Source organism: Narcine bancroftii, chromosome 5, assembly GCF_036971445.1.
Source record: "Narcine bancroftii isolate sNarBan1 chromosome 5, sNarBan1.hap1, whole genome shotgun sequence".
In the NCBI taxonomy this organism is placed as follows: Eukaryota; Metazoa; Chordata; class Chondrichthyes; order Torpediniformes; family Narcinidae; genus Narcine; species Narcine bancroftii.
The window spans coordinates 85,382,706-85,399,544 of record NC_091473.1 but is presented as its reverse complement, the minus strand read 5'-3'; the positions used below and the strand labels follow the sequence as shown (position 1 = coordinate 85,399,544).

The 16,839-nt window shown below is 41.7% G+C and overlaps 1 protein-coding gene across 1 annotated transcript in view; it reads right to left on the bottom strand.

Moving 5' to 3' along the window:
- hmcn1 (hemicentin 1) overlaps positions 1-16,839 on the bottom strand; it is a 538,964-nt gene that overhangs the window by 59,548 nt on the left and 462,577 nt on the right. The window contains exons 82-86 of the mRNA XM_069942357.1: positions 15,735-15,925; positions 11,229-11,442; positions 9,932-10,066; positions 8,499-8,689; positions 5,068-5,149 (exon numbers count right to left, since the gene is read on the bottom strand). Coding sequence (XP_069798458.1) covers positions 5,068-5,149; positions 8,499-8,689; positions 9,932-10,066; positions 11,229-11,442; positions 15,735-15,925 — 813 coding nt within the window. The remainder of the gene's footprint in view (positions 1-5,067; positions 5,150-8,498; positions 8,690-9,931; positions 10,067-11,228; positions 11,443-15,734; positions 15,926-16,839) is intronic.

Genomic DNA, 16,839 nt, shown 5'->3' with positions numbered 1-16,839 from the left:
TGAGTCTTCCTGGCCCAACTGTTCCTTCTGCCCCTATCGAGCCGGCTTCTCTTGCTCCAGTTACCCATGATGAGATACAACAAATGGTTAAAAAGGCTCTTTTGGATAATAGTGACATGTGGGCCTGGAAGCCCCCGAACCCTACTAAAGCATGAGGGTGTGGGCAGGGCCCCCGTGTCTACTCCATTGAGATATGGCGGATACATGGGGACCCACGGCCCTATATACCGTTAACAGTCCATTGGGGTGGGGGCAATGACCGTCAATATTTGGCCTTGGTCGATACTGGTGCAGAGCACTCGGTGATTCCGGGTAACCCCGACATCTGGACTGGACCGACATTTCGAATAGAGGGATGGGAGGAGCGATCACCCTGGCGAAGGAAATAAAAGTCCACACCATGGTGGGTGATGGCCCTTCCCCTATATGGTTACATGCCCTGGTGGCTGCCACTGACGAGTGTATCCTGGGTATCAATATTTTGGCCAGTATGGCCCTTAATACTAGTCAAGAGGGATTTGCATTTGGAATTCAGACTATTAAAAAAAGACTAGTGGTGGGTCGGGCTAAGTGGGATCCTGTGATGGTGCCTCCCCCCCCCCCCCCCCCCGAAACCAGTATGCATTCCACAATATCGCCTCCCTGGGGGGCAGGAAGAGATTACTGCCACCATCGATGCTTTGCAGGAGGAAGGAGTAGTGAGGCCCGCAACATCACCCTTTAATAGCCCTGTTTGGCCGGTCCAGAAGCCGGACAGCTCCTGGAGAATGACAGTTGATTATTGTTTTTTGAACAAACATGCCCCACCACTTGCTTCAGCAGTTCCGGACATTGTTACCCTTATTGAAAACATTGCTACTGGGAACTCAGGAACATGGTATGCTATCATTGATCTCGCTAACGCCTTCTTCAGTATTCTTGTAGCTGAGGTCTCACAGGATCAGTTCGCCTTTACCTAGAAGGGGTGTCTGTATACCTTTATCCGCTTCCCTCAGGGCTATGTACACTCTCCCACTATTTGCCACAGCCTAATTGCCCGTGATTTGGAGACGGTGCCAGTATCGCCTTCTCTCTCGATTCACCATTATATTGATGAAGTGATGATCCAAGGGACCATGGAAGAGATGGTACAGAAAGCAGAACAAGAGGATGCCTGGTTTACTGATGGTAGCAGCTGGTGGGTGCAAGGAAAGCAGAAGTGGAAGGCGGTGGTTTACCATCTCAGGTCAGGAACTCACTTATTGGAGGAGGGGGATGGTGGCTCCAGTCAGTATGCTGAGTTGAAGGCAGTCACTTTACCACTAGACTCCCATGATCACCCTCTTTGGCTGTTTACTGATTCCTGGGCTGTGGCTAATGGACTAGTGGTATGGATGCCTGATTGGCAAAAGAATGACTGGCTGGTACATGACCACCCAGTATGGGGCAAACAGTTGTGGCAGCTGTTGTGGGATGCTTCCCATCATCATGAGATAACCGTATATCATGTTGATGCCCATACCAATGTGACGACGAACATGGCACAACATAATGCAGTAGCAGATCAGCTTGCCACTATCGGTCGTGCCGATACCGTCCCCCTGGCTCGATGGGCACATGAACAGAGTGGCCATTTAGGGGAGAAGAGATCAGCTATGTGGGCCCGTATGTGTTGCCTGACCCATCCATCAGGACGATGTCCGCATGGTCGTGCAGACATGCCCAGCATGCCAGCTTGTGAAGTCCCGCACCATTCCTCCTGGTCCGCATGGCCGAATAAGACGGGGAGCTCGCTCAGCTGTGGTCTGGCAAATTGATTACATAGGCCCTATGCCAGACTGTATGGTTAAATGTTACGTCCTAGTAATGGTTGACACCTTTTCAGGCCTGGTTTTTGCTTTTCCCACCAAGACGGCTGACCTAGCTAGCACTATCCAAGGACTAAACCATTTAATTTCTCATTATGATGTACCAGAAGAAATTCAGTCTGATAATGGCTTGCACTTCTCCGGGAAGGCAATTTATGATTGGGTAACTGACAACAGTATCTTATGGGTCCACCATATTCCTTATTACCCGCAGGCTGCCAGGTTAGTTGAACGAATGAATGGCTTACTGAAGGATGAAATTCGTTTGTTAACACCACTGGGGACCTTGAAGGGGTGATGCCATGTGCTGCAGCAGGCAGTCAACAATTTGAATCATCGCCCTTTAAAGGGAGGTACACCCTTCCACCAACTTCTTCACGCTTCTGAACTACAGCCTATTCCAGAGGAAAAACAGTCATTGCCTCCCACTCCTGAGCCAGAGAATGCCGGACAAAAAGTATGGGTGGCACCACCAGGTAGTGGCCCTCTTGTAAAAGGAGAAATAGTGACACCTGCCCAGGGTAATATTCGGTGGGTAGCTATTGAGGGACAGGATGGTTTAGTTTGTTTAAATACTGAACGCTTACGGCATCGTGAGTGACTTATGTCAGGTTTCTTTGTTCCAGGTCCTCTGTCTTGCACTCCTGCTGATCTGGCTTAACAGCTGCTTTGATGCCAGCAATTGGATTTGTGATGTCGAGGACATTCTGAGGGAGTTGCCCGTGGGGGACATGGCCCGACGTATCCACTAATATATCTGATATTGTTCAGCATGTTTCAAAATCTGTTTGTGAGCTTCAGTGTCTGGGTATTGTGGCCCACAAGGATAATTTGAGCCTTGATTGGAATCCTTTTTCATGGTTAAATGGTACATTTGGGGGATTGGACCACAATATTCTCCATTGGTTGCTTGCATTATTGCTTATTATAGTTTTAGTTTCTCTTTTTCGCTCCTTCTGTACTCAAATGCTTGTTAAGTCTTGTGTCTGACAGCCTGTGACCAAGGGGTGGAATGTAATGGAGGATTTAGACCAGCTTAAGCAAGAAGGGATGCAGTTGCATCAGAAGACATAATCTGAATTCCACCATGAGGCCCAGGGATGAATTGAATCAGTAGACATAATCTAATTTACACCATGAGGCCCAGAGATGCAGTTGCCTTTTGTTGGTCACAGACTGTCAGGAGACCTTGAAGATAATTAAATCATTTATTCAAAGAGATAAGCTATGAGTAAACAATTTTTTGGGTAATATAAGCCATGGTCCCACTGCTGAAGTGGAGACTCTCCGAGAGGTGGCAACATCTCTCAGCAAGAAGAAGAACTTCTAGAGTCCAGCTAACGTCCCAGTCGAGGGAGGTGGAGAAGCTGCTACCGGCACCCCAATAACCTACTACAAGTGTGCGGTCATTGCCTCGCTTCAGCAGTTGGGACCAGTCCAGGCGTTGATAAGTATAATTGGGAAGGGCTTGCATATTGTAGTTTAAAATCAGGTTTTGAATTTGTAATAAATATTTGTATAAACTGAACTGCTCTCGGTGTCGGTCTCTATTTTCTTTCGGTAGCTCAAACACTGTGACCAATCTAAAACGCTTCATACAGACCAATATCTTTATTGAATGTAGATTACAAAATTTATAGCAAAGGTTTTAGCAAACAGATTGGCTAATTTCTTACCGAAATTAGTACATGTGGATCAAGCAGGATTTATCAAGAATACGTATTCAGCTGATAATATTACTAAACTAATTACAATAATTAATGCTTCAAGGCAGCAACTCAACCAACCAATGATACTAGCGCTAGACACAGAAAAGGCTTTCAACTGAGTGGAGTTGAATTTTTTATTTAAGGTGTTAGAAAGATATAAATTTGGACCATTCTTTTTTGGTTGGATTAAGGCGTTATATACTAATCCTTCTTCTCGGGTGGTGACAAATGGACAGATTTTGCAGCTATTTAATTCATTTAGATCAACTAGACAGGGCTGTCTGCTGTCACCAGCCTTATTTGCATTTGTTATAGAATCTTTGGCCCAAGCAATTAGGCAAGAAACTAATGTTAAGGGAATTACAATTGGTGGGCAAGAGTATAAAATTAATCTTATTTGCAGACGATGTGTTGATATGTTTGTCTCATCCTAAGAATTCTTTAGAACTGCTACAAAATTTGTTGAAATGGTATGGGGTAATCTCAGGCTATAAAGTAAATTGGGATAAAAGTGAGATACTACCAATATCAGATGGAGATTATTTAGATTGTAAATAACTTACGAAGTTTAAATGGTCCAATAAAATTAAGTATTTAGGCATAATAGTGGATAAAGAGTATCAAAATTTATACAGTTTAAATTACATGCCGTTGTTAAATAAGATTAAATTTGATTTAAATAGATGGAAGGAGTTACCGTTAACACTGATTGGCGGGTAAATTGTATTAAAATGAATATATATCCTTGCATTCAGTATTTGTTTCAATTCATTATTTTGTATTTTTTGGTTTTGTAAACTTAAATAAAATTTAAAAAAAAACACTATTATGAAGAATGGGACCCATTCCATGGCGCTTCTGACCTTCAGCTCAGCATGGCTAAATGCCCAGTAATTGTGAGTGATGTGTGCTGTACTAACATTTAACTATATGCACATTTTATTTTACTGATGTTATGAATTCTTTTTAAGCACAATTTTCCATCAATTGTATACCTGTAATCACATTGTAATATTAATGATTAGAAAATCTAGAAATGTAGGATTTGCATACATGACAGCATTGTTCTATGTAACGATTTGTTGTAAAGGAAGAACCAAGAGATTTGAGGTTTTCTTCCTCATGCAAAGAGCTATTTGGGGCTTCATAGTAATCCATGACACCCTCTGTGCACTTCTGTAACGTTGCTGATAAAATCTCCAGTGTTACTTGGTAGCTAAAAGAATCATTTGATGGATGAACAAATTTTAGCCAATACAGAAGGACTTGTAATGAAAGCAAAACTTAAGAAAGTTTTAGTTATTTCTTAAATAAAAGAAATAAATATTAAATGAAAATAAATTAATGATGGCCAGAGTGAGATGAATTTAAGACTGCAAATGGTTCCAAATGATTTGGACTTCATTAATAACAACAATTAGTTGCAAAGATCATAAAATTCTGTCTCATTTATAGTTCTGAATATTTAAATATACAGGTTAATGTAAGTAATTTTAATAACACAGACTTACTCTGCAGAGTCAGGCTCACACTGCGCTCGATGACGCCTGCGTCATTAGTAGCAATGCACTTGTAGTTACCTGCATCTTCATTCTGGAAAGGAAAATTATTAAAACAAAGGGGATTCAAATTTACTATCAAATAAAGGCCACAGTGCTTCATTTTCCATAAGCATATACAACGTGGATAATTGATTCTGAGGGTAGAGAATAATTAAATCATCTAAGTCATGCCAATTAACTTAGTAATTTCCTGGTTAAGCAAATTCATAAGGAAACATGTTTAGGAAGAATGTGCTGCTTCTTTGTTTGTTGCCATAATGTTAGTATCTTATCATATTTAAAAAAATGTCTTGAAAAGCCATCATCTCCCATTTCCATCACCATGGTGGGAAAACAGGCATTTCAGCCAAGTTGGAATGGCCTTTCCATGTTTTCCAATGGTCCCAAATTGGCAGCCCAGTGGTGCAGCTCATGGAGATCCTGCCTCACAGCTCCAGTGATCTGGATGAATTCCTGACTTCTGATGCTGACAATGTAGAGTTTGCATGGTTGGCATAGCAGTTAGTGCAACGCCTTTACAGCGATAGTGATCAGAACCAGTGTGCGAATCCCACGCTGTCTGTAAGGAGTTTGTATGTTATCCCTGTTTTTGCCTGGGTTTTCTTCAGGTCTTCATTTCCTCGCACCGTTCAAACCATACTGGGGATATAGGTTAATTGGATGTAAATTGGGCAGCACGGACTCGTGGGCCAAAATGGGCTGTTACCGTGCTGTTTGTCTAAATTTAAAATTAAATTTAAATTCTTCCCAAGGCCAAAATGTTTCTGTCAAATATTCCAGATTCCTCCCATATCCCAAAAAGGTGGTAATTTAATTGGCCACTGTAAATACAGCACCCTCCATAATGTTTGGGATGAAGACACTTTAAAAAATTTTCCCCTGTACTCCACAGTATTAAATTTGTAATCAAACAATTCATGTGCTATTAAAGTGCACATTCCAGATTTTATTTAACGTTAGCATAGAACAATACAGCACAGTACAGGCATTTTGGCCTTCGATGTTGTGCCAACACATTGATCCCTTCTTAAATATATTTATTTTACTAAATCCTCTATTTATTTCATCCATATGTCTGTCTAACACTCTCTTAAATTCCCCTAATGTTTCAGCTTCCACCATCATCCCTGGCAAGGCATTCCAGGCACCCACAACTCTGCGTAAAAAAAACTTAACCTGATGTCTCCCCTAAACTTCCCTCCCTTAACTTTGTACACATGTCCTCTAGTGTTTGCTGATCCTGCCCTGGGAAACAGGTGCTGGCTGTCCACCCTATCTATGCCTCTCAAAACCCTGTAGACCTCTATCAAGTTTCCTCTCATCCTTCTACGCTCCTAAGTGAAAAGTCCCAGCTCTGCTAATGTTACCTCATAAGACTTGTTTCCCAATCCAGGCAACATCCTGCTAAATCTCCTCTGCACCATCTCCATACCTTCCACATCCTTCCTACAATGGGGTGACCAGAACTGAACACAATACTCCAAGTGTGGTCTTACCAGAGATTTGTAGAGTTGCATCATGACCTCTCGACTGAATTCAATCCCTCTATCCCAGCATCCCATGGGCCTTCTTAACTGTCCTATCAGCTGTGCAGCGACCTTGAGGGATGTATGGATTTGCACCCCAAGGTCTTCCTGTTCATCCAAACTCTTAAGTAACTGACCTTTTACCCTGTTCTCAGCCTTCTGGTTAGTCCTTCCAAAGTGCATCACCTCACACTTATCTGGATTGAAATCCACCTGATACTTTTCTGTCCAACTCTTCATCCTGTCTATATCCTCTTGTAACCTTCTGCTCCATCCACAACTCCTCCAATATTCGTGTCATCTGCAAACTTACTGACCCATCCTTCTGCCTTTTCATCCAGGTCATTTATAAAAATCACAAAAAGTAGGGGGTCCCAGAACAGATCCCTGCAGCACTCCACTAGATATCGATCTCCAGGCAGAATTCTTTCCTTCTATTACTATTCTCTGCTTTCTTCATACAAGCCTCATGACTTTTTGTGTGAGTCTCTTGTGGGGGACCTTGTCAAATGCCTTACTAAAATCCATGTAGACCATATCTACCACTCTACCATCATAAATTTCTTTTGCTCCCTCTCCACAAAACTCAATTAGACTCGTGAGGCATGATCTTCCTTTACAAAGCTATGCTGACTATACTTGAGTAGACGGTACTTCTCCAAATGCTCATAGATCCTATCCTTAAGAATTCTCTTCATTAGTTTACACACCATACCATGCCATACCAGCTTTGCTTTTTTTTTTTGCATCTTGTAGCCTCTGTATTTCTGTTCATGAATTCTTCTGTGGACAGCAGTCCAAGACATATCGACACCTGCCTCCTTAAGGGTGTTTCTGAGCTGTCGGACATATATTTTAGGCTTTTTCTTCATTGTGATGAGAATTCTTCTATCATCAGCAGTGGGGGGTCTTCCTAGATCCCACCAGATCCTTTTCAATTCATCATGACATTTTTTTTCTTAATGATGTTCCAAATTGGTGATTTTGGTAATTCTATGGTTTGGGTGATGGCTCTCCATTCTATTCTTATTTTTCAGCCTAATAATGGCTTCTTTGACTTTCATTGGGCACATGTTCAAAAATAGTAACAACAGACTCTAAAGGTGATCAAAAGTACAGAAGCAAGCCTAACTCTCTTATACCTACACCACTGCAGCAATTAAACATACCTGAGTACTCACAAACACCTGTGAAGCCAAATGTCCCAAATATTACAGTGTCCTAAAATGAGGGGACTATGTATAAAAAGTGCTGTAATTTGGTCAAAAGAAAATGTATACCAATAACCTTGAATAACATCTGGAATGTGCACTTTAATTACACGTGAATTGCATGATTACAAATTTAATGCTGTGGAGCACAGGGGCAAATAAAGGAAAAAAAAGTGCCTGTGGTTCCTAAGTTACAGGTGAGTGGAAGAATCTGGGGAGAGGGAGTTGATAGGATTATCAGAATCAAATTTAAGATGTGTGAGGATTCTTGGTGGTCAGCATGGACTTGATAGACTGAATGGGCTGTTTCTGTGCTGAATGGCCCCCCATGATTCAAATTGTGCAAAAGCTAAAATTGGTTTCCGTTCCCCACTACATATGGAGAATAACATTTAAAGACTAGTGCAGTTTGAGGGAAATATATTATATTGATAATATTTCATTTTTAATTTTTGCATAAAACATTGTATGTACAAATTTAAGGAAAGGTTTTTTTTATTTTAATAGGTTGTTTTCCAAAATTACTTTATTAGCAGATTCTGGTGAGAATTAACCAGTTTCATATTGCTTTACATGGGTATTAGTGTGGAAATTATTAAGCTATCAGGAATTTAATAAATCTTTTTCAATCTTTCTGACTTACCACTGTGCCATATATGGCCAGCGAACCATTGTGGAGTTGACGGATCCTATTGCTGATCTGAATATGGATTCCTTTCTTACTCCACTGAATAGTTGGTGGTGGATCACCTCGGACCTCACAGTTTAGGATAGCATTCCCCCCAAGAGGCTCAATGCGGTTTGGATTGAAGTCACCATCAAAGATTGGAGGCTCTGTAATGTGAGAGTTATTGATTAATGTTAAACACCTCCAAACTTTGTTTCAGCTGCAAACTTACTCACCCATCTTTCCACTTCTTCCTCCAGGAAAATCACAAAGAGCAGAGGTTCCAGAACAGATCCCAGCAGAACTCCACTAGTCACTGACCTCCAGGCAGAATATGTTCCATCTACCACTACCTTCTGCTTTCTGCCAAGGTTCCACGGACCCCATGCCTCATAACTCTCTGAATGAGACTCTGGGTCCTTGTCAAATGCCTTACTAAATTCCACATCTACCACCCTCCCTCCATCAATTTCTTTTCTTACTTCCCCAAAAACAATTAGGCTTGTGAGGCATGACCTCCCCTCATGAAGTCAATTTTCTCACAATTAATATAAAACACTTGGCTATGATTTTATTATTACCATTTCCTCTTTCAACTAAGGGATGATGATTAAATGCCATTTAGTGTCATTGCCACAAATCTTTTACGGTGTCTCTGCTCCTGGTTGCGTGCTTCAACCACTTTGAATGCTAACTGAAATTTCAACATTTGTGGTTTACGATTTCCTAATCAGAAACTAAGTACAAATAGTCAGCTTTGCAATTTAGTTGCAACAAATAGGTCATTTCTTGGGGATCAGGAAGATGGAAATATAAAGGTAAATAGTAAAGGTTCCATTTTTGTCACATAATACTACATTTAGAATGTAACATACATGAAATTCTTTGACCTTTGTCTACCGTAAGGCAGACAGAAAGTCGCCACTTTGTCCAGTGCCCTTCCTAAAATGTGCAAGCAATTATCACATCAGAAAACAGGCTCGGGCCTGTGGATTATTCCCATAGATTTGACAGGATTGCTTGGCAATTTAATCTGTCTTTCTGCACCAATTAAAAATGCTTTTACATTTGAGCATAAAAAAGGTAACATCCTTCTTTTGGTTTGTTTATTACAATAGCCTAACGTTGGGTCAATTACTCTGAGAAATTATGTAATTTATGAGCGATGAATATAGTTTTGAATGAGACAGTTGCAGTCTCAAAAATGTATATGTTTCTATTTTGGTGTAAAATCAGATTAGTTACTTTACCAGACACTATAATTTTCCAAATGCAATCAATATTTAAAACAAACGATTCATGTAAACAATTCACCTCATTCTGTAAATATTGTTAAAATGTATTCCTATAGCAGTGGAGAGCTGCATTTATCAGATGAACATATGCAAATAAAAGAATTCCCAAATCACCTTTGATGTATACAAATCCAATGGCTTTGATGGATCCCACTCTGTTTTCTGCTGTACAAACGTATGTGCCTGAGTCACCCTTTGACACCTTTTCAATTACTAATTTACTGTGTCCATTAACATCATCGTATTGGGCTGTAGGAATAAAAATGTGTTACATGTCAGAATAGAGTTTGACCTGTTCCTTCTAAAATTTAGGATTTCAACATATGCAACCTATGGTTTAATTCTTTTTCTTTTTTGGGGGGAGGGGGGTAAAAAGGATAAATCAAGATTTTCTATCTACAACACCCTTGTCCACTTGACCCTTCCTATCATTCACCCCCTTGTCACTTATCCCTGAGACCACAAACAATGCTACATTTGCACCTACACCACCCCTCATACTATCATTCAGGCCCCAACAGTCCTTCCAAGTGAGGCAACAGTTCATTCGTGAATCTGTAGGGTCATTTACTACATCTAGTGCTCCGAATGCAGCCTTCTCTACATCAGGGAGACTGGACGAAGATTCAGGAATTGCTTTGTTAAGCACCTTTGCTCTGTCGGCTGCAATAGCAAGGATCTCCCAGTGGCCAGACACTACACTCCAACTTCCCATTCCCACACTTACATATTTGTCCATGGTCTACTGCCAGGTTGAGGCTAGGTGGAAACTAGAGGAACAGCACTTTGTATTCTGCCTTGGTAGGCTTCAATCAGATGGCATCAATATTGACCTCCAATTTCCAGTAGTCCCTTTACCCTTCTCTTTACTCCTCCCCACCCATACCTTCCTTCCTTCAGCCCTCTACCCTCCCCTTCCTTTCTCTTGTCAAAGTGCATCTTTCTCAGCCTTTCACCTCTTCCCTCTCTCACCTCTTAGTTCTTCCTTTCTTCCCACTCCCACTTGTATTCACCTATCACTGTGCTCCTCCCCCACACCTGCCAGATCTTTGCTGTGCTGATCAAGGGTTCTCAACCTGAAATGTTGACTGTCTATTGCTTTCCACCATTTCTGCCTCATCTGCTGAGTTCCTCCAGCATTCTGTGTTGCTCCAGGTTCCCAGCACCTGTAAACTTCTTGTTTACCTCATGATTTTCAGTGTTTGATTTGATGATGGGTTTTCTAATTTATTTGTAATATTTTCAGAGAATCATGGAAACCTTCAACAGAGAATCATCCAGCCCACTTAACTGTGGGTTGTCCTTAAAGGAGCAGCTTTGCCTATCCCTAACCCTGCTTATTGTCCATAACCTAATGCACCAATAAAACACTCAGTCAATCAATTTATACTATTGTTTGAGGAATTCTTACCAGGTATAATGTTGTTATTGAATGTCCAGGTAATTGTGGGTGTAGGAGTACCACTTGCTTCACAATTTAATGCTAGACGTTCCCCTTTGTTTAAGGATATATCTCCTGGAAGTTCTGTAAAAGTAGGGTGGGTGTGGACATGTAGGAGAAAGGTCTTGGTGTCGCGACCAGCTACATTGGTTGCTGTACAAGTGTAGCTGCCAGTGTCATCAGGCTAGCAGGGAATAATAAGAAAATTAGTGCAAAGATTTTGACAGATGCATTCCAAGGTTCACACATCAGAAAACATCCTGGTCTGTCGACATTCCTGCAGCTCTGTTCCCATCACATGAACCAGGAATGGAGGTAACCTGCTTTACTGGTAGTTCAAACAACACTGTCTGATCATTGGTACCAGATACAATTTCACAATTCATCAAAACCCCAGAAATTAATTTCGTTTCGAGCAGTTTTCTTCTTGCATCTTTCAAAGATTAAGCTGGTGTCGCCAATCTGCTCTGTCATCATTTGAAAGAGTGATGTTGAAATCTGGCTATTGCAAAAATGTATTGCTGGCAGCATTCAATATGACAAAGATATTTTTCACATGAAATAAAAATCAGTCTAGAAATGTTACTCTTGAAACTGGGAGTCATAAAATTGTACAGCATGGAAACAGGCCCTTCAGCCCAACTTGTCCATACCGAGCTGTTTGCTCGCCAAGCCAGTCCCATTTACCTATGTTTGGCACATATCCCTCTAAACTGTTCCAATCCATGTACCTGTCTAAATATCTTTTCCACGCTGCAATTGTAAGCTCTGCGGCTTCCTGTGGCAGCTCATTGCACATACATAACCACCATTTGTGTGAAAAAGTTGATCCTCAGGCTCCTTCTAAATTTTTCTTCTTTTAACTGTGCCCTCTTGTTTTAGACTTTTCTACTCTTGGGGAAACAAACTACGAACATTCATCATATCTTCATAATATTGTTTATTTTTTTAAGGTCACTCCTCAGCTTCCAGGAAAAGAAAGTACCAACCTATCCAGCCTCTCTTTATATTTCAGCCCTCTCAACCCATTCATATCCTTGTGAATCTTTTTCGCCACCTTTCCACCTAAATGAGAGCTCTCACAAAGCTAGATGACCAGAATTGCACACAATACTCCAAGAGTGTCACTGTAACATGATATCCCTGTCCATATCCACATCTCCTGAAACCCTCTGGGATCAGCTGAAAATGGCCATACTGCAATCCACTGAAGAGGTACTGGGCTTCTCCTCCAGGAAAAACAAGGACTGGTTTGATGAAAATAACCAGGAAATCCAGGAACTGCTGGCAAAGAAGCGATCTGCCCACCAGACTCACCTTGCAAAGCCTTCCTGGCCAGAGAAAAAAATGAGCCTTCCATCTCACATACAGCCATCTTCAGCGCAAACTCCGGGAGATCCAAAATGAGTGGTGGACTAGCCTCACCAAATGAACCCAGCTTAGCGCCGACATTGGCGACTTCAGGGGTTTTTATGAGATACTAAAGGCGGTGTACAGCCCCTCACCCCAAGTCCAAAGCCCTCTGCGCAGCTCAGATGGCGGTCCTCCTCAGCGACAAGATCTCCATCCTCAATCGATGGTCAAAACACTTCCAATCCCTTTTCGGTGCCAACCGTTCAGTCCAAGAATCTGCCCTGCTCCAGCTCCCTCAACAACCCTTGAGTCTAGAGCTGGATGAGGTCCTTACCCGGGGAGAGACATCTAAGGCAATTGAACAACTGAAAAGTGGCAAAGCAGCAGGTATGGATGGAATCCCCCCAGAGGTCTGGAAGGCTGGCGGCAAAGCTCTGCATACCAAACTGCATGAGTTTTTCATGCTCTGCTGGGACCAAGGAAAGCTGCCTCAGGACCTTCGTGATGCCATCATCATCACCCTGTACAAAAACAAAGGTGAGAAATCAGACTGCTCAAACTACAGGGGAATCACTCTGCTCTCCATTGCAGGCAAAATCTTCGCTAGGATTCTCCTTAATAGACTAATACCTCGTGTCGCCGAAAATGTCCTCCCAGAATCACAGAGTGGCTTTCGCGCAAACAGGGGAACTACTGACGTGGTCTTTGCCCTCAGACAGCTCCAAGAAAAGTGCAGAGAACAAAACAAAGAACTCTACATCACCTTTGTTGACCTCACCAAAGCCTTTGACACCGAGAGCAGGAAAGGGCTTTGGCAAATACTAGAGTGCCTCGGATGCCCCCCCAAGTTCCTCAACATGGTTATCCAACTGCACGAAAACCAACAAGGTCGGGTCAGATACAGCAATGAGCTCTCCGAACCCTTCTCCATTGACAACGGCGTGAAGCAAGGCTGCGTCCTTGCACCAACCCTCTTTTCTATCTTCTTCAGCATGATGCTGAAACAAGCCATGAAAGACCTCAACAATGAAGACGCTGTTTACATCCGGTACTGCACAGATGGCAGTTTCTTCAATCTGAGGCGCCTGCAAGCTCACATCAAGACACAAGAGCAACTTGTCCGTGAACTACTCTTTGCAGACGATGCCACTTTAATAACACTCATTGGAATGACTTCATCACCAACATCGAAGTTCTCAAGCTGGCAGAGTCCACAAGCATCGAATCCACGCTGCTGAAGACCCAACTGCGCTGGGTGGGTCATGTCTCCAGAATGGAGGACCATCGCCTTCCCAAGATCATGTTATATGGTGAGCTCTCCACTGGCCACTGAGACAGAGGTGCACCAAAGAAGAGGTACAAGGACTGCTTAAAGAAATCTCTTGGAGCCTGCCACATTGACCACCGCCAGTGGGCTGTTATCGCCTCCAACCGTGCATCTTGGTGCCTCACAGTTTGGCGGGCAGCAACCTCCTTTGAAGAAGACCGCAGAGCCCACCTCACTGACAAAAGACAAAGGAGGAAAAACCCAACACCCAACCCCAACCAACCAATTTTCCCTTGCAACCGCTGCAACCGTGGCTGCCTGTCCCGCATCGGACTTGTCAGTCACCAACGAGCCTGCAGCAGACGTGGACATACCCCTCCATAAATCTTCGTCCGCGAAGCCAAGCCAAAGAAAGGATAGTCAAATGTCCTGCGAGATGAAGGCTGGCATGACAAATGCCTTTTTCTCCACTTTGTCTACCCAAGTTGCCACTTTCAGTGAACTACGTACCTGTACATAGCGATGCCATTGACTGTGCAAGTCCAATCCTGCTTTGACTTACCAAGTGCACACCTCAAACTTGTCAGCATTAAATTCCTTGGCCCACCTTCCCAATTGACCTAGATTCTGTTTGAAACTTCAATACCCTTCTGCATTGTCTACTACATCACTAAATCTGGTGTCATCTGTAAACTTATTAATCATGTTAACTGCATTGCCTCCTGAATGTTTAATACAGGTAATAAACCACAGTAGAACCAACATTGATCTCCGCAGTACACCACTGGTAACAAATTGCAAGTGTTAAATAAATTCGCAAACACATTTGGAACACAGTTCTCCCTGTTTCAATTGCCTTGAATTATATGGGTATTGTCAACTTTTATTAGGCCCACTGATTTCTTCCGGTTACTCCTAATTATTTAATTACTGTTCACTACAAACTAAAATAATCCTGTAAACCATGAAGAAAAATTAATCATCAACCATCAAAGAGACAGGCCTTCTGCCTGGCCAATAGATGCAAAAGAAAATTGTTGGAACAATTCAGAATGTCAGGCAATGAGGCCCAACACATTAATTATCCACTTGTGTTGCCCATCCCTTCACTTCCACATGCCATTTAATAATAAGAGTTCCTCCAGCAGTTAGTTCTTTAACAGCATCTTGTTGTTTGTTTCTTGAACTTATCGGATTATTCAATGCTGAGTGTATAAAGGATAATACCACATTGTTAGAGCACATCAATTAGAGAGTCAGGTTGAATTCTATATTCATACAGATGTAGGTTTGATTATTGGATTTTAGCCTTTAAAAGAATACATATTATCTAGTTGTATATCAATGGCAGACACAATTGCTTAAAAGGTTCTGCATTGCTTGGGGAGATAACGAAAGAAAAGGTGAAATAGAGATGAATTTTGTAAGTTCTAAGATTGTGACCCCCATATGATGGTCAGTTTCCCCATGAGGGCTCGATTTTTTTTTTTACTTTGAACTGGAAGAATTAGATTTTAATAACTGCTCATCTTAAGAAATTGCACATTTCTAAATATATTGCATTGTGGCAGTAATTAAATGAAAATAACCAGCAAACAGCATAAAAAATGGAAGGGCAAATAGTCCCATGGGCCATTTGGTCCATTATTCAATTAAATCTATTTTCCTGCCTGACCCCTTATCCATCAATTTTCTAGGTATCCTAAAACAAATTGATTTTAGTGTCGAATATAATGAATGATGAATTCAAAAGTGCACGTTCTTCACCTTTCATCCAAACAATCTCTCAAAAGAGCATGATTTTAGATTTCATCGGAAAAGGGAGGACAATTCTGAGTTTACCTTTTCGAACTTACCACTGCATTTTTCACAATGAGCTCTCCTGACTGCAGCAGCCTATATTTTCCTAGTGTGTCCTGCAGGATTTTCCCATCTTTCTGCCAGGTCAGCACTGGCTCAGGAATACCGTCAGCACTACAAGGTATGATTCCCTGAGATTCCTCAATTGCTGTGAACTCTGTGTCCGAGGTGCGGATGGATGGTGGAACTGGAAAAGGCAGGTTAAATAATGCCACTTGGTGTAAATCAGACACACAGAACTTCATTGGTCAAAGTTTTATCCAGTAAATTTACAAACATTGGAATTTCCTACTTCTGTGATACCTTTCCATAAACAACTTATTTAACTTTTATTTAATCCTTTCACTATGAACCTACATGATGAGAGTGTAATACATTTTCTAAATGATGACTGAAAACCAGGCAATTGCTCTCTAAGTTTCTTCCTTCCTTTTGTGCAATGATTGCTTTTCCTTCTGCACCTCTCTCCTATATGCCATAGTTGAGAATTGCTGTTCATTTCATCCCCATTATCCATGAGATGGACATGCTGAAATGCTGGGATAGATTCCATCAACTTGGAAGGGGATAGTGGAGCTGTGTCAGTATGAGGTTTCACCATCAAGCTAACTTCCCAGTAGTTGGCAAACTACTTGTGCATTTCAAATACCTTGTCAACCAGAGAGTGGAAAAATCATGCAAATCCATTGCAGAGTCTGGGAAATGCAGGCAAGCTGCAGAATGCTGTAGAAAGATGGACAGTGAGAATGCTGAATGACCAAAGGTACTGCTTGCACTAACCATCTGAGACTCTCATATTCACAAAAGAATATTTATTTGTAGAAATGAATACTTGTCTGCATACATATTGTTTGTCTGTATGTGTGTTATGTCTGGTTGTGTGTCTGTGTGTTTTGCACTGAGGACCAGAGAACAAGGTTTCATCAGGATGTACTTACTGTAATATAATCTGATGGCAATAAACTTGAGTTAACAGTGTTGGTTTGATTTTTGAGTTAGAAAGTGGACTAACACTCTTGCTCTTCCAATGAAAATACTTTTGAAGTTTACTGTGTTTGATTGATCTGCCTCTGGCAATTCCTTGAAGGACCTTTAGGTAAC